The sequence below is a fragment of the Mercenaria mercenaria genome, unplaced genomic scaffold (assembly GCF_021730395.1).
Source record: "Mercenaria mercenaria strain notata unplaced genomic scaffold, MADL_Memer_1 contig_1956, whole genome shotgun sequence".
NCBI classification, from domain to species: Eukaryota; Metazoa; Mollusca; class Bivalvia; order Venerida; family Veneridae; genus Mercenaria; species Mercenaria mercenaria.
In genome coordinates, this window is record NW_026459978.1 from 37,854 (window position 1) to 63,313 (window position 25,460).

At 35.0% G+C, this 25,460-nt stretch overlaps 2 protein-coding genes across 6 annotated transcripts in view; both read right to left on the reverse strand.

Moving 5' to 3' along the window:
* The window catches only part of LOC123532054 (serine/threonine-protein kinase Nek4-like), a 51,626-nt gene extending 37,104 nt beyond the window's left edge, over positions 1–14,522 (reverse strand). For 2 of the 5 annotated variants that reach the window (XM_053533024.1, XM_053533022.1), the window contains exons 1-8: positions 14,001–14,522; positions 12,405–12,677; positions 7,705–7,805; positions 6,615–6,711; positions 5,704–5,811; positions 3,005–3,162; positions 2,545–2,817; positions 817–1,006 (exon numbers count right to left, since the gene is read on the reverse strand). In XM_053533024.1, coding sequence (XP_053388999.1) covers positions 817–1,006; positions 2,545–2,817; positions 3,005–3,162; positions 5,704–5,811; positions 6,615–6,711; positions 7,705–7,805; positions 12,405–12,677; positions 14,001–14,099 — 1,299 coding nt within the window. In that variant the 5' untranslated portion in view covers positions 14,100–14,522. The remainder of the gene's footprint in view (positions 1–816; positions 1,007–2,544; positions 2,818–3,004; positions 3,163–5,703; positions 5,812–6,614; positions 6,712–7,704; positions 7,806–12,404; positions 12,678–14,000) is intronic. The other 3 variants (XM_053533023.1, XM_053533025.1, XM_053533026.1) reach the window with 2 other exon arrangements.
* Positions 14,523–20,079: 5,557 nt separating this feature from the next.
* Positions 20,080–21,474, reverse strand: LOC128552029 (uncharacterized). The gene has a single exon (XM_053533021.1). It carries the CDS (start codon positions 21,472–21,474, stop codon positions 20,080–20,082), a length of 1,395 nt encoding a protein of 464 aa, XP_053388996.1.
* Positions 21,475–25,460: the final 3,986 nt, after the last annotated feature.

The window sequence follows — 25,460 nt, forward strand, 5'->3', positions numbered from 1 at the left end:
TATGGGACTTGACCCAGAGAGGTTGGTAATTGACCTAGAAAAAGAAAAAAATAAGTTTCAAAGCTATATGCCTTTAATTGATGGCTGTATGTACTTGAATGCAAAAACTTAACCAAGGTGTGACGCCGACGGCGACGCCGACGCCAGGGTGAGTAGAATAGCTAGACTATTCTTCGAATAGTAGAGCTAAAAATAGCACATATCATTAAAGATAAAAAATCTTGCAATTTAATTTTTGTATTAATTCTAGGGTCATGCAACAAATTGATAACATATTTTCCAAACTGCCTTCTGAATTATATTAAAATCAAGTGGCAAAGTCAAACTTGCACAGTAATCAACTTTTCGTTGAGTTTTATTAAGTTTTAAGAGATTGGGAAGGATAGTTTTATACTGATAAGTACACTGCAACCTATCTAAATCCAACATGGCTCGGATGACACTGGTTGTTGGAGAAGTTAATTTATTAACCTTTACCCTGCTAAATTTCTAAAATGGACTGGTCCATCATTCCATTTGGGCAGTACCACTTATTATTCAAAGGGGTGTTCACTGAAAATTTACTGACTGAAAAGCGAACAGTGCAGACTATGATCTGCCTGCAAAAGCAAAACCACTTGCCGCCAGCAGGCTAAAGGTTAAAGGATTTAATCTAATGTGAAAGAAATAGCAGGTTTTTACTAGATGACATAATCCTTATGTTGGCAGAAAACATTTTTTCAGGTTAAATAGACTTAGTTCTTCAATAACCTTTCTGCTGAAAGTGGGAAGTGATTTAAACAACTGTGGTGAGATGCCGACTTCTAGATAACTTACCTGTCTATCAGACTTGGGATGTGGTGGTTCCTCTTTCTGTTTTATTTCTTGATTTTCTTTACTATCTTTGCTACTATTCTGTTTGATGATTCCCTGTTTTATTGTGTCCTGGTCTGAGCCGTCTTCTTCCTCCTTCAGGTCTACCACCATCTTACCTTCGTGTATCGGGTGAAAGTCCACAGGCTTTCTCCTATATCAAACAATATACAGCTTTTCAATACAAAGGAATGAACTAGTATTAGTACATTCAATTTATTCGATATATGTACCTTATGTCTAACTATACAACATAGGAAAAGTGTCCATCATCATATGTTCATCTAAATAAAGCAGCTAGCTAATTTTTACATAGAATGTGCTTCATATATAATTTACGCATCTATATTTTGGTGACAGCGCTTACTAGCATCTAACTACGAAACAATCATTTAAACTTCATCACCAACATCATCTTCAGTGATCATCTCACTCTAGAAGTGTATGCTTGTAATTTGAACTTTGTTACATTAATTAGAGAATGATAACAATGCAAATTTATGGTTCATGTTAGAAAAATGTATTAACATCTGAATGTATTAATATCTGAAATAATTTTCCTTATATTCAGTTTAAAGATATATTCAATCTGAATTTCATATTTAAAAACATGAACAACTAGAAGATGCTTTTGTAGAAAAGCCCATGTCTCCCCCAAAGCATAGTAGTAATAGGCAAGAAGTCAATCGGGGGCAGGAGCAAAAATCAAAGAGACACTGATGGTTGACTTAGTGACTGAAATGCAATATAGATCTTCTACTCAGCATGTCCAACTAGAGCTGTCACAGGAGTGACGAATTATACTCCCACAATATGGCCTTGTCACATGAGAAAGCCGAACCTCAAAATCAATAGGGGTCATCTGCTGGTCATGATCAACCTCCCTCTTAAGTTTTGTGATCCTAGGCCCAAGCGTTCTCAAGTTATCGTCCGGAAACAGTTTAACTGTTCCGGGTCACTGTGACCACAACCTTTGACCTACTGAACTCAAAATTATAAGGTGTCATCTTCTAGTCATGATCAACCTTCATATCAACTTTCATGATCCTAGGCCCAAGCATTCTCAAGTTATCATCCAGAAATGGTTTAACTGTTCTGGGTCACTGTAACCTTGACCTACTGACCTCAAAATCAATAGGTGTCATCTGCTGGTCATGACCAACCTCCCTATCAACTTTCATGATCCTAGCCCCAAGCGTTCTCAAGTTATCATCCGGAAACCGTTTAACTGTTCCGGGTCATTGTGACCTTGACCCTTGACCTAATGACCTCAAAGTCGAACTTGACCTCTATTATTTTATCATGTTACACAGGGTTTTTAGGCCGTTTTTATAGCCGTTTCTCGGCTATATTCCCAATGCCAAAAAGTATGTTTTTTTCCCAAAATGAGTGCAAAAATTCCCAATCTACATCCTGAAAAAAAAATTCATCAAAATTGCACAAACATTGACCAAATTATGGACAATTTTGTAATGGAAGTATGTTAAAGAGGTTGTACAATGTGAAACAAGTTTATGAGAAAGTGCTTAAACACATCCTTACTATATCCTGTGGGACTACATATTTCCAAATTCGGAACATTTATGCGTCAAAATTCCCAATTTTATGGGTATAGGCTATGTTCCCAAAATAGCTAGAAAAAAACCCTGTTACACCTGTGTACCAAAATTTATGATCTTTTGCAAGTCTTACCTATGATTTTGTACTGTTTGTTTTTCAACACTTGGTTCTCCTGCACCAACTTCTACACTTGACACACTAACAACTGACCTCTCAGGCTGCGACCTTTCACTGTCTAGAGATGACCTTGACCTGTCGGGGACATCAATGCCTTGTTGTGATGAAGCTGAACTACGAGATCGGGCGGAGACTGGTACCGAGGATGAAGACGATGATACAGATGAGACAGAGTGGGCGGAGCCAGGACGGCTCACCTGAGGTCTTGATGCACTTGCTGGTCGGTGTCTGAAATATACACAACACTGTTACAAGAACCTTTGATAAAAGGTTAATTCAAAAGTAACTTTCTCTTCAAATAACAACTTCTTGTACATAAAAAAATGAAAAGGTCTTCTTTTTTTGTTAAAACTCAAATGATACAGCTAGATGTAAATATAAACTAAGTTGAATAGAAAACATGCATATAACCAACCTTTGTTTAGTTTCTTCAAGTAATATTGCAATATTTTTCTTGATGTATGGGTCCCTGAGAATTCTGCTGACTGTTGGCCGTTTACCCGGATCTTGATGTAACATACTGCGTAACAGTGACACGAGGTCCTGTGAGTACTGTCGCGGCATCGGAGGCATCTACAACATAACATAGTCTGTTCAATAATGCTGTTACTAAGGTTACCAATCACAAATAAATCTAAGAGACAAATTCACTTTACTTTTGGCACAGAGGTATTTTAGGTATAAAGCTTGTTGGTTTAAATTGTGAGGCAAACATTTGTCCGCATTTTCAAAATTTCTCTGCTACTTTCTAGGATTCTCTGGAAAACATCTGTGAATAAGAGTTGTCTCAGGAGACAGTGTGCTTGACTATGTCCATGCTGGATAGTGAAACAGGGCACATCCAGGGGTCAAGCTGTTGATCGCCACTTGAGCCATTTGCGACAAAAAATTAAATGTGGCGCCGAAAATTCTTAATTGGCGAAAATGGCCCAAACCTATGTCTGTCTGCAGAACTACGAATATTGCCTGTTTTACAAGCGTTTACGAACCAAAAGGTGTGAAAAATCGATAATCTGTGTAGACAAACAACATCCGTTATTGAAAGGGAGGGAGCCATTTTGCAAAATTTTTATTTGATTAGGCAGTCAAATTGCGATGATTAGATTATTGAAAAACAAACTGGATAATTATAATCATCATTTTGTGCGCCTGATACGATTTTATGAGCAATCGGCCGCTACGATATATATAGCAAATTTTCTATTATTGCCGAGGCTTAGTTTTGGCAAAAACAGATTTAAAAAAATGCTTTAGATAAGCAGAAATTTTAAGTACTGAATAGCTATAATGTTGAAAAGCAATAAAACATAGGTATTTTATCAAGAATTTAATTCTAACTTTCGTTTTCCGTAATTGTCACCCGTTTTCGCGACTGTGACTTTCGGATATTTCTGTCATTTTCAACGAAATTTTCTAGTGCAATCTTAATAAAAAGCCAAAAAAAGTCTGCATTTAAGAAAAATATGACAACTTAAAATGTGAACTGCTTAAACAAAATTTCTTCTTTTTTGACATCTTTATTTTAAATGTGATTTTCAAAAACCTATTTATTAAATGGCAGATGTTTATAAGAATGATAATTTTAGAAGTTAACAAAAACTGATATTTCTAAATAGCTTTTTAAAGGGTAGATATATGTAATAACTACATTAATTTATTGAGTGGTATGAGTACTTTGGTACATATAATGTAGTCCTACAAGAATGTCAATGCTATGCGCTTTTATCATTGGAAAGAGCAGTGGCTCAGAGAAAAAAAAATCCCAGTGTGACCCCTGACAACTGAGGAAGGAATACTACATATCATGTGGCTAATAATATGAAACAACCAGTTCGAGTTTAAATCAAATCCATTTAGTAATAATTGAGATAGAGTAAAAGTGCATCACAACTTCAATCTGAAATTTTAAGTAAAAAGGGGACCATACTTCATAAAAAATTGGTGCCAGACCAGAGTTATGGAATCTTGTGTCATATGATGTGAGTGATGATGTGGGACAATTATTTTTAGTTTGAATCAAATCCCTTCTGTACTAACAGAAATATAATGAAAATGCATCAAAAGCAACCTAAAATTCTAAGTAAAATGGGGGCACAATTCATGAAAAATTGGTGTCAGAGTTATGGATCTTGTATCAAATCATGTGAGTGATAATGTGAAACATCTATTGTAACTTTCATTCATTAAAAACGGAGATAAAGTGAAAATGCATCAAAATTTTAACCAAAACTTTTATGCAAAATAGGGGATAATTAATGAAATATTGGCGTGAGAGTTATGGTCCTTGTGTCATATGATGTGGATGATGATGTGGACAAACTACTTTAAACTGAATCAAACCTTTCTGTAACAACAGAAATATACTGAAAATGCATAAAAAAAAACTTGAAATTCTTAGTTTTTTTGTTTGTTTTGTTTTGGGTTTAACGCCGTTTTTCAACAGTATTTCAGTCATGTAACGGCGGGCAGTTAACCTAACCAGTGTTCCTGGATTCTGTACCAGTACAAACCTGTTCTCCGCAAGTAACTGCCAACTTACCCACATGAATTATCAGAGGTGGAGGACGAATGATTTCAGACACGATGTCTTTTATCAAATCGTCACGGAGAACATATGCCCCGCCCGAGGATCGAACTCGCGACCCCTCGAACTGTAGACCGACGCTCTCCCTACTGGGCTAAGCGGGCGAAAATTCTTAGTAAAAAGGGGCATAATTTATGAAAAATTGATGTCAGAGTTATGGAACTTGAGTCATATCATGTGAGTGATAATGTGGAACAACAGCTTTAAGTCTTAATCAAATCCATTTAGTAAAAACAAAGGTAGAGTGACAGTGCTCCAAACCTTGAACCTGAAATTCTAAGTAAAAAGGGGAGGTAATTCATGAAATATTGGTGCAGAAGTTATGGCCCTTGTGTCTTATGATGTGGATAATAAAGAGGAATAACTATTTTAAGTTTGAAGCAAATCCATCAAGTAATAACAAAGATAAAAAGAAAGTGCATCAAAACTTTAATCAAGGTGTTGACATGGAACAGACACTGATGTGGACGTAGGACCGACTAGGCGGCTCACCATGTACTTCGTATAGTTGAGCTAAAAATCAATCTTACCTTTCCTCGTAATATTTTAAAGACCAAGGAGTTCATGTCTTTTGCATTGAAAGCATGTTTTAGTGTCATCATTTCATACACACAGCAACCAAGTGCCCAGACATCCGACTGTAAAAACAGACGTATTAAAATCAATACTTTTCCCTTTGTATTATGAATGTACATTGAAGACATATATTCACTGAGCAACCTATCTGCCATAGTTGTAGGATCTTAGCTTATAAACTACCAATTACACATGAGTTAATCAAAAACTGTCAACATGATTTTCAGGTATCTCCACCTTCAGTTTATTTTATCACTCAGTTCTAAAACTATAGTCAAGGACTATGGATTACTATTTGCCCTGGCAGAAGTGTGGATTCTAACACGACCAGTAAATAACCTACATACACATAGAAGAAAATCAGTCCACAGTTACTTTGCGATAACCCACTTGCATGCAAAGGGTTGTTTTGGCTGTTCCGTAACACTGTTGTTTCAAGTTTGTCCTGTTAGAATCGAAATTACAAGTTCCCAAGTGTGATTAATCGTAGATAAACCCGAGTCTTTTGTTCTTATGCGAAAAAATATATATCACTCAGGTCTACGGCCTTCGTGATATATTCTTACGCTTGAGAACTCAAAACACGGGTTATTCATTAATAAATCACACTTGGGAACTTATATTTCTTAATGAAAACATTCTGACAGAAAATGCATTTTGCTATATATGTAAGTTTTTGGTAAATCTAAATAACTGTATATATCTAAGAAACATATTCAAATTTCTCAATCTCCGTATATATCATCACGAAAATTTAGTTAGAGTAAGCTTGTTTTACCAACATAAAAACATATAATCTGTGTTTTTCTTGAAACAATGTCTTTAAAATGACAACTTTTGTCTTTCAATGCATGAATGAGCTTACCTTATGGTTATAAGGTTTATTAGAAAACAACTCAGGGCTCATATAGTAAGGTGTCCCAAACAATGTGGTCGCCATGTCAGAACAATTATCTAATACTCTGAAATACGATACAATATTCATATATGAACCGTGCCATGAGAAAACCAACATAGTGGGTATGCGACCAGCATGGATCCAGACCAGCCTGCGCATCCGCGCAGTCTGGTCAGGCTCCATGCTGTTCGCTTTTAAAGCCTATTGGAATTGGAGAAACTGTTAGCGAACAGCATGGATCCTGACCAGACTGCGCGGATGCGCAGGCTGGTCTGGATCCATGCTGGTCGCAAACCCACTATGTTGGTTTTCTCATGGCGTGGCTCATATAAACTTTTCATGGATACTAGACAATACTTTATGTTATTTTCACCAGTGCTAGAAACTCTCCATGGTTGTAAGATAACTCTCTTGCTGTTAATGACATCATATCGAACTGAATCTATGTAGCAGATTTGTGTATTAATATTTATTAAAACACGATAAATATGAAACATCTTGATTGAATGATGGTTGCACTTTGTCAAAGTAAGGGTCTCAAAAAGGTATACGAAAAAGTGCACATAGTTAGCCTACAGATAAAACTGAATGGGAACTCCATGTTGTTGTGCATATTTGAAATGTCATAATGAAATTCCTGTTTACAGATGTAAATGTCAAGTGCTTTCTTTAAATATGCTTCTATACGTAAATAGTGCTGAAAAGGGGTCTTTAATTGACTTAACAATACATCATCAACCATTATTTCAATGTCTTTAACTCCATTTTGTCTGTGGTATTTTAGAAGATGTTTGTTACACCAAATTTCATATATTTGATGATACTTGAAAATGGATCCACTGAACATGTTTTTAAATATAAGACAGTTAAGATGAATGTTATCATTCCTAAAACTGTCCTGTTTTTGAACTATTTCAACTATTACTCTTTTACCTTTTACCAGTAGATTTACTTACCTAAGATTTCATGAAACACCATTTCTCTTTGAAGTTAAAACTTGGCTATAAGATGGCTTCATGGAATAAGACTTTTATGAAGTCACATATATGTCACCTACCTTGCAATTCCAAGATCTCCAACTTTGATTATTATGCTCTTTGTTAGAAAAATGTTCTGTGTTTTCAGATCTCTGTGTAATATATCCCTCTCATGCATATACTGCAAAAGAGAGCAATAGCAACAGTATATGAAAAATTTCTATTATTTAAAGGATTAACAATTCACAACAACAAATTGATTAAAAAAAACTCTAACCTGTAAGTTAGAAATAAGAGGGCTAAGATATAGATCACCCGAGCCAACAATTTTGGTAGAGGGTCACACAGGAAAAATGTATGTGAAATTATTTTGAAACTGTGTCAGTATTTTCTGACAAGAAGATTCTTTAGAGTTTCCACTACATACATACATGAAATACTGTATATATACATTTCAGTAATACTATTTACAGTAGATATTATAGACTCTGACAAAGAGAAACATTCTTAACCATGTTTTATGTAATTCAGGGCAGATCACTTATCAACTTTAAATGATCACTAGTAAGTATTTTCACCTAAATGACCAAGTTACAAATTTAAACAGGCAAACACTCTGACCAAGTATCATGAAGATCAAATAGAAACTGTGGCCTGAGACTAGTGTTAACAAAGTTCTTCTATGATATATAATAATTACTTATGACAAACAAGGAGAAAATGTGGCCTCTAGAATGTTCAGAAGGTTTTTCTAAGATTTGACCAAGTGACCTAGTTTCAGACTTCAGGTACATGTAACCTGGTTTTAAAACTGATCTAGATTTCAAAGAGAAAAACATTCTGACAAAGTTTTATGAAGATTAGATAGAAAATGTTGCCTCTAAAGTGTTAATAATGTTTTCTTATTAATTGACCTAGTGGCCTAGTTTTAAAGCCAAGATGACCCATCACACACAATGGATGCTGAACACTTGGTGATCATAATAGCTCACACTGAGCACTTCCTGCTCAGGTGAGCTAAAAACAAATATACAGAAATATTAAACAATTTTTTTATTTTATTTCATACCTTACTAACAATGCCTAAAAGTTTCATTTCATTCAATAAAAAGGTCACCAAATAGTGACAGCTTGAACAACAAAGTCCATTTCAGCCAAAGTTGCAACAGCATTACTTCCTTTGAATATTGTGTATGCACATCCACATATATTACAATCAAACAACAGTGAAAGCAAGAGACTGCTCTTCCCACCTTTGTTCCTCATCTTCCTGCAAATCACTACATGACACTGGTATAAACACGACTCACAATGCCAACTGCTAGGGATGCAAAAAACATACATGTGATCTTATGGGAAGAAACAATTTGCCCACATAAAGTGATTTAAATACAATATAGCATATATGAGCTGCGCCATGAGAAAACCAACATAGTGCATTTATTGCAATTAGAGAAACCGTTAGCGAACAGCATGGATCCTGACCAGACTGCAGGGATGCGCAGGCTGGTCTGGATCCATGCTGGTAGCAAACGAACTATGTTAGTTTTCTCATGGCGCAGCTCATATATAAAACTTAATGAAATGGCAAGTATGATGCCTGTCTCATCTGATTATCCCACATAACTTAGAATGCTACACCACTAGCTCTAAACACCTTTTAAAAGTATATTGGCTCCATGAAACTCTGTTGTCTGGTGGTAATCTATGTAATATTATACAATGTATTATGCTACTGTGCCTTTGGGTAAAAATAGTGTTGATGTTCAACCTGTCCAACTTGTTGATATTCAGTGAGCTTTTCAGTTGAATAAAATGAAACTTTGTACACATGTTTCTAAGATATAAACAAGAGGACCATCTTGGTCCTGAATCGCTCACCTGTCCGCCTGCAACCCAGTTCATTTAGGCTAATTTTCATTGAAAACCACCAAGTAGTTTCAGAGTAGATGCCATAACAAAAATTGTTAACAGATGGAAGGACAGACCATGGACAAAAGGTGATTTGACTAGTCCACCATTTGTATATGGTTTGCTAATAAAGAGTAACCTCTCGGGAACTTGACCTAGATATCATCAAGGTGAACATTCTGACCAATTTTCATAAAGATCCATTGAAAGATATGGCCTCTAGGGAAGTCACAAGGTTTTTCTATTTTTGACCTACTGACCTAGTTTTTGACCGCAGTTGACCCAGTTTCGAAACTGACCTAGATATCATCAAGGTGAACATTCTGACCAATTTTCATGAAGATCCATTGAAAAATATGGCCTCTAGGGAGGTCACAAGGTTTTTCTATTTTTAGACCTACTGACCTAGTTTTGGACCGCACATGACCCAGTTTCGAACTTAACCTAGATATCATCAAGATAAATATTCAAACAACTTTCATACAGACCCCACGAAAAATATCGCCTCTAGAGAGGTCACAAGGTCTTTATATTATTTGACCTACTGACCTAGTTTTTGATGGCATGTGATCCAGTTTCGAACATGCACTAGACATCATCAAGGTGAACATTCTGACTAATTTTCATGAAGATCCAATGAAAAATATGGCCTCTAGAGAGGTCACAAGGTTTTTCTATTATTTGACCTAATGACCTAGTTTTTGAAGGCATGTGACCCAGTTTTGAACTTGACCTAGATATCATCAAGGTGAACATTCTGAGTCTCACCAATTTTCATGAAGATCCAATGAAAAATATGGCCTCTAGAGAGGTCAAAAGGTTTTTCTATTATTTGACCTAATGACCTAGTTTTTGAAGGCATGTGACCCAGTTTTGAACTTGACCTAGATATCATCAAGGTGAACATTCTCACCAATTTTCATGAAGATCTCATGAAAAATATGGCCTCTAGAGAGGTCAAAAGGTTTTTCTATTTTTAGACCTACTGACCTAGTTTTTGATCGCACATGACCCAGTTTCGAACTTGACCTAGATATCATCAAGGTGAACATTCTGACCAATTTTCATGAAGATCCATTGAAAAATATGGCTTCTAGAGAGGTCAAAAGGTTTTTCTATTTATAAACCTACTGATCTAGTTTTTGACTGCACATGACCCAGTTTTGAACTTGACCTAGATATCATCAAGATGAACATTCAGACCAACTTTCATACATATCCCATGAAAAAATATACTGTGAAATCATTAATATTCGTGGGGGATTAATTTTCGTGGATTTCGTGGTTAAGCTCAACCACGAATTTTAGTCCCAACGAACAAATTGTGCCCACGATAATTGTAATTAAAGTCGCCAAACAAGACACCATAGCCGTTCGATCTGATCCGTAGTTGTGTGCATGCGGCAGTACTAACCTGCAGCTTTCATGTAGATTATGGAGGCTCCATCAACGATTAACATAGGTATGCGTAGAAACAAAACTGACTATTTAATTTAGAAATGTACCCGTGGCTTGTTTATGACATGCTTGTCAAAGTAAAAGTACATACTAAAAATAGAAGTTTGACGTAGCGTCACGTGCCAACCGCACTATAATACGGCTGTTATTTGAATTTTTTTTTGGCCCCGCTATGTAATGTTTATACACTAGCCTTTATTTTTACTGAAATGTAGTAAAATACTACGACTTTGGAACTATTAAATATTATAACTTAATTGCTAGATTTGCGTTTGATGCATTAATACTTAATTCACATTACACGTTTCTCGGCAGGAAATAACACATGCACAAGTTTAACAGCATGTCATTTTAGATGCAGATGCGCCATTCATTTTGAAAAAAAAATCGGACCAGTTTATAATAGTTTATGAAGTATTATTATCGTTATACTAGTACTACGGATTAAAAACAACATTCTTTAAATCTATAATAGTTTGTTTTAATTTGCAGTTCTTGTTTAAAGCACGATCAAATGATCAATGATCAACTTTATGTTTGTTTTAATTATAAATGCTTATTGTACAAGCTGCTACAGTTTTGACACTTTTTAATTGGCGCCGACCTTTCTTCACAGTTGTAAAATGTTTTGCAAATTAGGGGTCGTATAATTATAGATAATGCGGTCGTTAATTGGCTCATGATCACTCGCTAATCTCCCGCGGCCTAGACTGCAAATTCGGTAACCATGGTAGTGCTGTTTGACACGTGTAGGTTTCATATGTAAGGAACCTAAGTACCTGCAGATCTATTCCAGTGGAAATTATGATTTTTTTTTTTACAAAAAATGAAAATCCACGAATTTACGTCCCCATGAAACAGCCGTTTTGGCCAAAACCACGAAATTTCGTGCCGACGAAAATAAATGATTTCACAGCAGCCTCTAGAGAGGTCACAAGGTGTTTCTATTTTTAGACCTTCTGACCTAGTTTTTGATCACACGTGACCCAGTTTCAAACTTGACCTAGATATCATCAAGGTGAACATTCTGACCAATTTTCATGAAGATCCATTGCAAAATATGGCCTCTAGAGAGGTCACAAGGTTTCTCTATTTTTAGACCTACTGACCTAGTTTTGGACCGCACCTGACCTAGTTTCGAAAGTGACCTAGATATCATCAAGATGAACATTCTGACCAACTTTCATAAAGATCCCATGAAAAATGTGACCTCTAGAGTGGTCACAAGCAAAAGTTTACGTACACACGGACGATGGACCCCACGCAATCACAAAAGCTCACCTTGTCACTTTGTGACAGGTGAGCTAAAAAAAGATAATGGTAAAACTGTTCATCATAGTTATCATTTGTTGTTAAATGATATCAAAAAAAGCCTAGGTGACTGACTATGGAAGTTGAGTCGTGTAGTTACCTCTAATGCCATAGCTATTTGAACAAACCATTCTACTAATTGTCTTTCCTCTAATAAAGTCCCTTTCTGTTCTTTTAACTTGTTACAATATGTATATAAATCTCCACCTTCACAATACTGCATAGCAATATACAGAAATCCTTCTTTCTCAAAGGAATCCTTGTAACGCACAATATTTGGGTGTTTTAACTTAGATAACAATTTGGTTTCTTGTTCTGCAGATCTCCTCTCTCGTGATGAAGCTTTCTTCAAGTTAATCTTCTTCAACACATACTGCAAGAAAAAACAAAATCTAAACCCTGGAATTCCTGATGCTATAACTGCAATTTAAGTAGAACTCTTATCATGACATGCCAATGTCTGGGAGCAACCCAATTTTGGAATGAAAGCTGCCAACATTTCAGCAAACTGACAGTGTTCTGAATGTCATTTAAATACCGGTTTGCAATTTTTATGGTACAAGCCTAACACAGCATTGATCTGCTAGCATGAGAAAGTCCAAGCTGTATCAGGCTTATAGGTTTACACAGTGATTTTTCATTTTTACATAAAACAGTTAAAAAACCTTGTAGTAAATAGTTGGTCTCTGTTCTTCATATCAATTAGCATAGTAAAATTTTTATTCAGAATTGCTTTAAAGAACAATAACATACAATCACACTACAGATAATAGACTGGAAATTTAAATTGTTGTTGACTTTTAAAACGTCATGAAATCATTTCTGATTTTGGATTGAAATTCCCGTGCCTTGTTTACATTTTATCTAATCTTAACAGCAAGAAAATGTGTGGGCTGCTGGGTAGCTCAGTTGGTAGAGCACCAGAATGGTATTCCAAGGCTCCACATTTTTCTCACCCTGTGACATTTGGCACCCAACGTGGGAATGTGAATCAGAATGTATATACTCCGAGGTCATGTTTACCTTGTTCTCTAACCAATTTGAAATTCGAGGATGAAGTTCATTTAGTGGGGCACTATGTTGCGGTATAGAACGTGAATATTAAAACGGGGAGAAAATGTGTAGATGGCCAGGTAAAACTTCAAAATGGTATTCTGAGGCCCCGGGTTCGAATCCCGGTCTTGCTGCACATTTTTCTCACCCTGTAAAAAACATTCCTGGTTTTAATAGTGGAGAGAGAACCTAAGTGCTCCTCCAGGCACCTATGTACCATCACTGACCTTCTGCATGCCAGCTGGTTGACCAAGAATTTTCAAACCAACCGCAGTATAAATATAATGCCAGTATAAACACAGGTAGCAGTTAATGACTCACAAAATTCTTTTAAACTGAGAATTCTATGTCTGGCAATCAAAGCTCAGTGTAGCAGGAGAAATAATCTAGATCTCTACAGGTAATACAGTAATATTTGGGCAGAAAAAAATTAACACTGAACTCTAGATAAACTCATAAAGGTTGTATTTTTGTGAATATGAATTATTTCAAACCTATTTAAATAAGATTTTTTTTAGTCGTAACTAAAAAAATAATAACTTCAGTTAAGAATATGTTCTTAAAATCTTTGAAATATAAAGTTGTATTATAAAGGATATTAAATGGACTTATCTAATTTGGCATTGATTTAACAAAAGCTTACTTGTTTTCTGTCTCTTTTATGCCTTGCAAGTGTAACTTCTCCATAGCTACCCTTTCCAATATTCCTAATGTATTCAAACTGATCTATAGCTGTAGCCATATTTAAATGTCTATAAATATTGACACAAAATGAAAATTATCAGATAAAATTTTGTGATGACATCTTATGAAGCATGTAAACAAAGATAACACAATTTGAAGTAGACAGATACTGTCTGTAATAGAAAAGTTTAACGTTCAAGAGTATATTGAGTTTGAGGGATACCATTATGTAAGGAATCTTATCCAATTCATGTTAAGGTCAAACTCCTGTTGCACATTTCTAGGAGTATGAATCATTTCATTGTCCTTTCACATTGGGGACTTCCCTGAACTTGTGACATACAGGAGTTGGTCAATTACATATTTATAGTCTTTGTAGACTTTCTCAGCTGCTAAATTCTATCATATATTTAAACTGTTAATTGTATTCTGTATTCAACAGTATTTTGACCACTGAATATGTCAAATTGTGGCTTTGAGACGAAACTCTTAAGTTTCATGTAAAGTGTTTGGAGACCACCCCTCAGGTGAATTTTGATTTTGGAAATTTATTCTTTGAAGACCGTTTCTATTTATTATAAATACACTGAACTGTTTAGAGGAAGTAGGGAATACATTATACAAAGGTAAGCTTCTTTGAGAATAAGTATTTTGTCTAAAATTACATGTATTTCGACCATCAAGGTTCTATTTTGTAGAAAATATCAAACTTTTTTTTCAAAGTATTTTTTCTTTAAATACGTTTTGTTTGTGTCTGTAACATATTTATCTAGGTACTCCTAGTATTGAAATACAGTTAACTTACATATTTTCTGAAATATAGGAGTATCTTGTCATTTTGACAGCTCTACTTTCACTTTCGTTTTGCAATTTAGGCAACTTTTTTAAATGTAGATGTATTGTAGCAATTTTAACACTGGGAGTACCTGGAAAAATATGTTAGGCACACAATAAGTACAGACCTAATATCAATATTTTTGAAAAAGAAGTTTGATATTTTTTACAAAACAGAATGTGGACAAGCAAAGTACATGTCATATAAGAGAAATTATATTATTGTAACGAACAAAACCTCTTTTGAATGACACGTCTACTCTTTCTGAACAGTTTGGTATACAACGTATGAAAAACAAGGCCTATGAGGTCTCAAAACATGAAACAAAAATTCACTCGAGGGGCAGTCTCAAACACTTTACATGAACCTTAATCCTTATGATTTTGCTAAAAATAGATTCTTTGTTCTTGGATATCTGGTTTATCATTCTTCATTTTGACTCCTAGACAAGATCTAAATATGTATAAATTAAATCTGAACAAATCTTCAATAATCACTGAAATGATGATAATTTTCAAAGTTTTAAATTCTGTTTCCACACAAAATTCCGGATTTGTTTGGGTAGACCTCCTGTCATTTTCAAAATTGAAGAGTTAAGTAAGGAAGAGAAATCGTACTAACCTGTGGGCGCATTCGGCATACAAACCCGTGTAACTCTGACTAGATCACCCGAGTGACACGAGTAACAATTGTAGTCCGAACGCTTTATCGAGTAACTGAAAATGATGGAGAACGTTACCTATATGCTAACAGTTCAAAAGCTTCTGAGCTGTAACAATAATAAAGAATGGTTGCTACTTTTGACACATAATAACTTAATTTTCCAAAATAAACTGCTGATCAGACAAGACAGTATCCCTCGATCGTATCAGAAATTATGTTGAATTAGCGGACTTTATGTTTTATGTATGTGATATAGTGCTGTTAGTTGATTACATTGCCGCTGCGTGTGTCTTACATAATGTTTGCATTTTCAATGACAATACAATAAGTGATTTTTGTGAAGAACCTAATATGTTTGATGGCCATTATGAGGACAGACAATCTGTTAGAGATGAACTGGTACGACCTCTGTCAGAGTGAAAAATCAGACTGGATTATTATCAATCGACATTTCAGATTCTATGATCAAGTAACACTTGGAAAAAATGCTCAGCCCATATTGTTTAATAGACTAGAAATTTCTATTTTATGTTAATTTATATTTTAAACTATTTCTGAAGCAAGAGCTACAACTTACTAATCCTCTTATGTCTACACATGACTCTACTACCCCGAACCATTTCAAATTAAAAGGGTGTTTGGTATAATTATTTCGTTTTTTTTTTTTATTGTTCTGACTGAAAAAAGGTTTGTCGGCAAGTAGGGATCGAGGTAGAATATTTCACTTATAACTTCAACATCAATGTGTGGCTTCTTTTGTGGATTATTTGTCCTTATCACTCATTTTGTGTTCTAAAGACTAGATTTTTTTTCTCTAAAAGTTGTCCCTTGTGAACCTAGAAAGAAAACTTACAAGCTTTAAGAATCAGATCGAGAACCCTCGAAATATGCTTGACAAGGATGTTACTGTAAGAAGCAGATTTCTCAACCACTGTCCTATTTAGCAGTATTTACAGATGGGGGCATGAATGCCAAAAAGAGCATTTCAAAGTTACTCTACATTTAGAAGAAAGTAAAATGTTTTAAAAGAGCAATGACAGCTCGCTCCACTATTCGAAGGCAACTGTCGATATGAATGATTTTCGATTCTAGAACTGAAATAATGATTCAAGGATTATTTGACTTGATTCTGTGATCTCGCTTTAAACCCCTGAATAGATATAAGAAGTTTACAACCTAGTACCGCCCTTAGACAAGAGCAACTTGATGGTAAAATTTTAACCGTCATTTTCTTACTACAAAAAAGGGACATAACTTTGCCAAAATTAAGTAAGTGTTATGACAATTGATGCTTCTGTCTGGCTTTACAACCCTGAAGACATGTGAGAAATGTTAACCCAATGTTCCCATTAGTTTTGGAGATATCAACTTGCAAGCAAACAGAACAATATCTATGCACAAGAAAGATGGTAAAACTTGTCCAAAATTAAGGTTATGGGAATTGATGCTTTGACCTTCCTTAACATCACTTGAGACATGCATGGAAGTTTCAGTCCAATATCTGCATTAGTTGCCGAGATAGTACCTTGCATACAAAACTTTAACCAGCATTTACTAAGTTTAAACAGTGGGGCATAACTTGGCCAAAGTTCAAGTAAGAGTTATGGAAGTTTATGACATGTCCTTTACAACATGGAAGACATGTGTGAAGTTTCAATCCAGTATCTGCATTAGTTTAAAAAAACTTGCATGCAAAAATTTAACTCTAAAAAGGGGTCTGACTCAAGTAAGAGTTATGAGGCTTGTGATAATATTATGTTGATATGACCTTATTTTACAGACCCGGAGAAATGTGTGAAGTTTTAACCAGACATCTGCATTAGTTTGGATATACTTACTTGCATGTAAAACTTTAAATTGCATTTTCCAAGTCCAAATGGGATATAATTTTGTCAAAATACATATAAGAGTAATGGGACTTGATCATCTGCGATTAGGTAATGACCTTAAAAAGTAAAATTAGGTTTCAAAGCAATATGTCTATAAATGAGACCCATAATTTACATAAAATTCGACCAAGAGTTATCTAACTTGATTATTTTGGTAGGTCTGATGAGCGCAAAGACTTGTTTGAAGTTTCAATTCAATATCATCTGTGGTTATTGAGATAAAGCCTTGATAGTAACTGCACCCAAACTTTTACAAGTGTACCAAAGACGCCTTGTTTAAAGTGTTAATGCATTCGGATACGATCACCCGACTTTCCCAGCTTCAGGAGGTGGGTAGAATTCGGATGACACAACTACTATCACCCGGGTTACACGAGTTATACTCGAGTTATACCCAGGGTGACTCGGGTTAGCTTGAGTAAGTATGCCGAACGCGCCCTCTGAGAGCTTTCGGTTATACAGTAGTAAATAAATTTCCTTAAACCTACACAGATCTTTGTACCAAAAGAACAAAAACACAATATGCTTCATATATTGTATAATATGTAATGAGCACTTGGGCACGATGAATATAATATGTAATGAGCACTTGGGCACGATTAGCTTACATTGTTTCTTCTTCCAATAATATCCATTACATTTACATATAAGAAAATACTGACATGAATCATATAACAACTTCAAATACCATTCAATTCATAAGTATCAATTCAATGATTGAACATGAATAACATTCACTTCTCATGTATATATATATATATATATATATATATATATATATATATATATATATATATATATATATATATATATATATATATATATATATATAAATATTTTTAAATAAAGTAACAAATAATTTCCCGTGATTTAGATTTAAAAAATAATCTGTTTGTAAGCATAGGTGCCCAAAGCTGAATGACCATACAAATCACAACAATCGGCACGATAACTTGCCTTACCAGCGTTACTAAGGCTACCAACAAAACAACCATCAAAACAAGATTTTGATTGGCCTGATACAACAAAAGATCTATACCTATTCAAGGAAAATATTTCCCGCCTAATTCGCTTCGCTTAACCGACGGAAAATATATTTCCTTAAACCTACACAGATCTTTGTACCAAAAGAACAAAAACACAATATGCTTCATATATTGTATAATATGTAATGAGCACTTGGGCACGATGAATCAAAGAACGGGAAACTATAAGTTACAAAATAATACCATGTGCTTGAAAACTAATTCAAAATTTATAAACCCAAATTCTGAGAAACAGAAAGTCTTTCAGTTAAACAGTCTTTAATATTACCATCTTTGGCGTTTTCACTACGCCACCTTCCATGTCTCTTAAAAAGTCTGTCCTTAATGCCGTTATTCGCGGCTGCAGTTGCGCCCCCGGAGCGCAGGCTATGAAGTCCGAATTTAGAAATATCCGAAACATGATATTTAAACGCTTCAATAAACAGTTCTCTCAAAGTTGTATACGAAATGGGTTTATGCATATCCCTTAACTTATATGCATTTTGACATTCCACAAAATATATAAATGTCAGAATCAGAGTCAATATTCGCCCATGTTAAATATCGCTGTAAATTTACTACAGGACACAACAGTACCTGTGCAAGAAATTGTTACCCAATTTCCATCTCTATAAACGTCAGTTTTGCTTGATTCAATAAATATATTGATATATGTGGAATGGAATACTATATTGGAACGTCTAATCTTAAGTAATTCTGCACTTCTCAAAAATCCTGCGTATGCAAACAAACATGCGCAAATAATTCTCTGATTCTTGATATTGTTTTCCTGATAAAAACTATTGATCATTCTAAGCAACATAAAAGGAGTCACTGGTTCTTTCTTCACAATTTTCTTAGAAAGCTTTCGTTTAGCAGCTTCTAATATGTTTTTTACTAACGATGAATCAGAAGGCGATGTCAAGCCATATAAATTATGCATCCATTTAACACTATAATATGATTTTGATACAGCACTGAATGAATTTGAAGACTGAACGATAGAACACAAATATATACCAAAAATAAATGGCTTGGCCGGAAAGATGTCCTTTTCTCCCAAAGAATTACTCAAGGCCCATTTCCTCCACCGAATAAAACCTCGATTGTAACATTTGGTGGTACTGTCGGCACGAGCATCCTTCAGTAGTTCTGGGATCCAGGTCACCTTATCGACCAAAACATCTGGTAAATCTTCTATTTCGTCCGAGAAACACTGAAAAAACATATTTAAATAAAGAATACGTTCGATAATATACAATTATAATAAAATAATTTGCAATATTCTTTTTCTTCACATATTATCATGGCTTGTCAGCCTCCATAAACGGAATATGCAGCCGACAAAAGGCTGTGAAGGTATAAATGCCAATGAATAACAGACACTATGTTTTTGTGTCTTAATAATATTAAACTATATTAAAAGTTTATCATAACATGCAAATAGAAGATCTATACTTGCGCAATAATCCAAATTAATACACATTTCTGTGAAAACATATTTTAACATCAATACACATATTATCAAGGCTTGTCAGCCTAAACAGAAAACTAGCAATTATAAAGGCAGCCACGCCATATATAGATGCATATTTAGCATCTTAACAGTACAGATATATACAAGCACTAAAATATTAGTCGTAGTGCTAACATTTTAAACTTCAATTTTTCATTTCCGAAAATGCCTGCGCCATTAATGCATGCAGTGTAATTTTCTTTATTTGTAGGCAACTCGATCCAGTCTACAACATTGGATATAAATCTGCCACCCACGCATAATAACGGCCAAAAATTTGCCGAAGACCATGACGGTACAATCAATACACCGCTAATTTTGTCTGACTGCATTTTTCTTAATACCCTAGCAACTGTAATGATGGTTGGCACGAACAACCCAAATTTACCACCCCAAAATTCCGAAAATGCATCCACGCCTGAACACCTTTCATTCCAAAACTGGGAATAAAATACAGGTAATTTACTATTATGAGCTGAAGCGAACCAGTCTACCTCTAAATTACCCCACTTGCTTTCGATCAAGCGTACAATATGAAAAGATATGCCCCAGTCATCTTTGTCAACAATCTTTGACAGATAATCGGCTCTTTCATTTTCCTCCCTCGGAATCCATTCAACATCTAAAACAATACTATTCTTTAAACAATATGTAAATATACTGAATGCAATTGTTTGCAACTCAACGTTCATCGAACCCTTTTTAACAATGCTGCTAACAGCCTGGTTATCAGAAAACCACTTAACCTTGTGTCCTCGTAAAACATGTACAATGGACTGCATAACTCTGAAAACTGCTGTAAGTTCTCTCCAAGTAGAGGATCGAACCTGTTCATCATTTGTCCACTGACCTTGAGCGACACCATTTACAGTTTTTACCTCATAATCGGCAAATCCCGTTCCGGAGGCATCACTAAATACTATTTTAGTGAAAAAATCTTCAACATTAATCTTACTTATGTTCAATACTTGTAAATTTTCTTTCCAAAATTTGAGTTGAGTCATACTACCACAATTTAATTGTATATAAGATGCCCACGATTGTACGGCGGCTATATCTATACTCAAATACCTAGTCATTATTTGAGAAATGTGACCTATAACAACCGACATGGAAATAATTTGTCCAACAAAACTAGCCAATTTTCTCACATGAAACCGTCTGTGTTTCTTTAACGAATATTCTATCTCTGAAAGAGTATTTAATGCTTTCTGTATTCTTCTATCTGGTATATAAATACTATTTATGGTGCTATCAAGAGTATTACCAAGAAACTCTATGATTTGCACAGGAACCCATAAAGACTTTTCTGCTTTTGGAACAAACCCGCATTCAAGAAGATCATTTTTTATCGAGACAGCAACATCTGAACAACTCAAAAAATCTCCCTCACAACCAAATTTCTGACTTTTCAATTGTTCCAAAACTAAATTTAATGTCTGATTAATGTCCGTTTTATTTGCACTAGGACGTCTTGGCGAATTACGTGGTGAAATTTCATCCATGACTAGCGAAAAATAATCTGTTTGTAAGCATAGGTGCCCAAAGCTGAATGACCATACAAATCACAACAATCGGCACGATAACTTGCCTTACCAGCGTTACTAAGGCTACCAACAAAACAACCATCAAAACAAGATTTTGATTGGCCTGATACAACAAAAGATCTATACCTATTCAAGGAAAATATTTCCCGCCTAATTCGCTTCGCTTAACCGACGGAAAATATATTTGCTATATTGTATAATCTTCTTGAGAGGTGTAACACATAGCCGGGCCCATTTAAAAAAAGAATTACTAGTCTAATGTTCTTAAATGACATATAAACCACCAAAAAACACCAAGAAAAGTAGGGGTCTGTTTATTGTTAGGCACGTGTCCAGGTGGGGGGTCAGCCCCCCTCCCCCCAGCTGGCTGGCTATACGATTTTTATTACTGTGGGCCCCTCAATTAACAAATTTATACACCAGTGCTTGATTTCACAGCAATACACAGGCTAAAGAGCCATAAAACCGTGTCCAGTAGTGGAAATTAACCCCAGGCATGTTACAGGTAAAAGTTTATCTGTACATCTTCATTGATCACTTGCTTTTTAAACGCGGTACTTGATTGAGTAGTAGAGAAACTATTATGTTTTTTACTCTTTGGAAGTGTTATAAAATGATCATAACATTGTTGGTTTTTAAGTAAATCTTAAAATGAATCTGAAAATTGAAACATTATGATGGTTGTATTTTGTTTTTACATTAAGGCACATTCCCCAAATTTATTAAATTGATAGATATTTATCCTTTCTTTTAATTTTACAATAATAATGAATTTGAAACTACTGTATCAATTTTACTCTTGGGTCCAATAATCTTACTTAAAAACTCTCATATAGTTTTTAAAGTAGTTTCTCAGTAAATTTTACAAAACGCATCTAAAACTCGCTATTTATGAGGGGTTTTATACATAAAAATATGTGCTCCGATGTTATAGTTTGTACAGCTAAGAGTTCATTGTCATTTGAAATCTATGATGTAAATAGTAATTGTCATAATACTTTGTTTTGTTGGAAATCTAAAAACATTTGGCCATTTTGCAAATAAATAAATTATCTTAAAACTTCAACAATTATTTTTTTCATTATATTTGCTTAGATCACAAGAAATGCAGAAAAAGTTCAAAAAATATTTTTGTGTTTTTATTTATTTAATCATTAATATTTATTTGTGAACTTAGTAAATCATTTTTCTACAAATCATGTCATTTTGTATATCAATTTGAGCAGTTTTTGATAACTTTCTTTTTAGTGAAATTACACATATTATTTTTTTTTTAATTAGAAAACAGTTTTTTATATTATGATTGAAAGAAAAGCGTAGAATGAATGAAATTTTAATTCATTTGATTAAAATGTAGTATAATTATTGCTGACAATCATATAGTTTGTTTTATTATGATAAATAAAGTTGATTTTCAAACCACTAGCTTCTTTATTACTGGTGGCTGGTTATACATTGGATTGGTAGATATCAGAGCCAATACACTGAGACCTGGGTATCATACAGAAAAATGAAGTCCATACTCTGTGGCTGTACAATCATTGATCATATTGAATAGGTCAAGTATTTGCACGCTGGGGAAAATATTTCATGATGGACCTGTCAATTCGTTACTTTATGGGTGAAACAGGTCTCATAAGCGTAAATACGACTAGCTTCTACTGATTATAAAAACATACCGTACGATTTGTTGTGAATTAACTGTTGTTGTACTTTTAGTAGTTCAACCGCCACCCTTGTTTAAGAGCAACATTTAAAAAACACGTTTTTTTCATCCTCAAGTAATAAGTAAGTAGACTCGCCCAGTTTAATCAATCTAGACGCATAGTCTAACTATACGAGCGTCTATTTCACCCGATTTACATTCGGAACATTTTCACGCGTTTCGGGCTTTATCGTATGTTTAACATGGGATTTTTGAACCGTCCAAGATGTTGGAAATGTTTGTCTCATTGTTTATTTTTTTTAATAAAACTGTTACTGCTTTCATTGTTGACCACTTTTTTTCCACCCTTGCCCGAAAAAACAGTAATGAGTTTGTACACTGTTCAGACAATTGTGCTCTGTTGAAATTTAACCAAACACAAGTTTACCTGCATAAACAGAAAGCATGATATGTCACCATGCGCGGATCCAGAGTGGGGGTACCGGGGGTCCGGACACCCTCTGGAAAATCTTTAAAAAAGGAAAGAAGACAAGAAGGAAAGAAAATGTTTTTCGAAAAAGGCAACATTAGGACTGCATGTAAAGTATATGCGGCTGCTGCTACATATGACCCCGACATAATTCATATTATTTATCTAAAAGAAACTAAGAATTTTACCTTCAAGAAAGCTTGATTTTATCATTTTCCCAAATTTAACAGGTTAGTCCATAAAACTGTCCCAGAATGCAAAAAATGAACTGCTAAATTTCAAAATGCCCAGGGGCGGGGGGGGGGCAAGGGGATCGGCCCCCCTCTGAGAAAATTGGCTGTGTCCGTGCATGGTCACTATACCTGTCCAGTACTGGACATTACGGTAAACGCTTCTTTCCTGCACAAATGACAATTTCGCAACTTCTGTCCGGTTTGTACAAATTTCTGGCCGCGATAAACCATTTGACTTGTACATACATTGAAAAGGCTTGATGAAATGATTGAAAACAAGGAGCTTCGTTCAATAAACGCTTCATGCCCCCGGTGGCATCCTTGTCGATACAATGCAACCTAAGTCGAAAACGAGGTCACGGTCAAGGTCAAACTGAGGTCAGGTGATGTTTGAAGATGAGGAATGGTCACAGGTTACATCTGTATTAGTATCAATTAATTCTTGTAAGCGGTATTGATGCTAGACGAAACGGTCCCATTTAGTTAACCAAGAGATAGCCCATATAAAGCAATCATATAAGTCCAAAATGAGGTCAAGGTCAAGGTCAAGGTCAAACTGAGGTCAGGTGATGTCTGAAGATGAGGAAAGGTCACAGGTTACATCTGCATGAGTATGAAGTCATTCTAGTAAGGGGTATTGATGCTAGACGGAACGGTCCCATTTGGTTAACCTCGTACGGACGGACGGACGGACGAACGAACGAACGGACGGACGGACAATCGCTATATGCCTCCCGCATCAGTAGATGCCGGGGGCATAAATAGACTTTTCCTTAAATATATGATACATTCATGCAACCTTAAAGGTGTTTCAGGTAGCAGGAAAATGCATCTTTTCATGTGCCATATTAAAAAATTTTCGACCCTAGCAAAAACATCCTGACACGAGCCTGGACCGTCATATTATCTGCTAAGAGAATATTTTGTATGACAGGTCAACACTGGCTCTTGAAAACTGACAGCTAAAATGTGTGTAATAAAGTTTGTTAACATTTCTACAAATCCAAAAAAAAAATCAAAATCTTCTTCAAAATGCTTCCAAAACAAAATGTCAACAAGAGCTCGTCGAACACGAAATGCCCCCCTTGATGCAATTAGAAATTGCACAAGGAACAGAAATTATATGCTCACTGTAAACAAAAGTACTATCATTCTGGTTTAATCTGACCTTGACCTTTAAACTATTAACCTAACAAGAGATTACAGATTGATCTTGGCGCCATCCACTCAGCCATTTTTGAATGTTCCAAATTTCAAGACTAGCTCAAGGTCAAAATCAAGGTCACATTTCATTTAGGTACAAAACAATGTGTATGTGGTCCAAATTTGAAAGCGGTGGCTTGAGAAATGTGAAAGCAGATCACTAGATCAATTTCAAGGTAAAGTTCATTTCGGTAAACAGAACTATGCATGTGCTTCAAATTTGGAGGCTGTAGCTTGAGAAATGTGATAGCAGGTAATAGATAAAAATCAATGTAAAATTTCAATTCAGAACACAAAAATATGCATGCAGTCCAAATTTGAAGCCTGTACCTTCAAAAATGTGAAAGTAGGTCATTAGGTCAATCTTAAGATC

Excerpts from the sequence above, each read along its gene's own strand:
- LOC128552029 (XM_053533021.1), bottom strand. The coding sequence starts at position 21,474 with ATGGATGAAATTTCACCACGTAATTCGCCAAGACGTCCTAGTGCAAAT.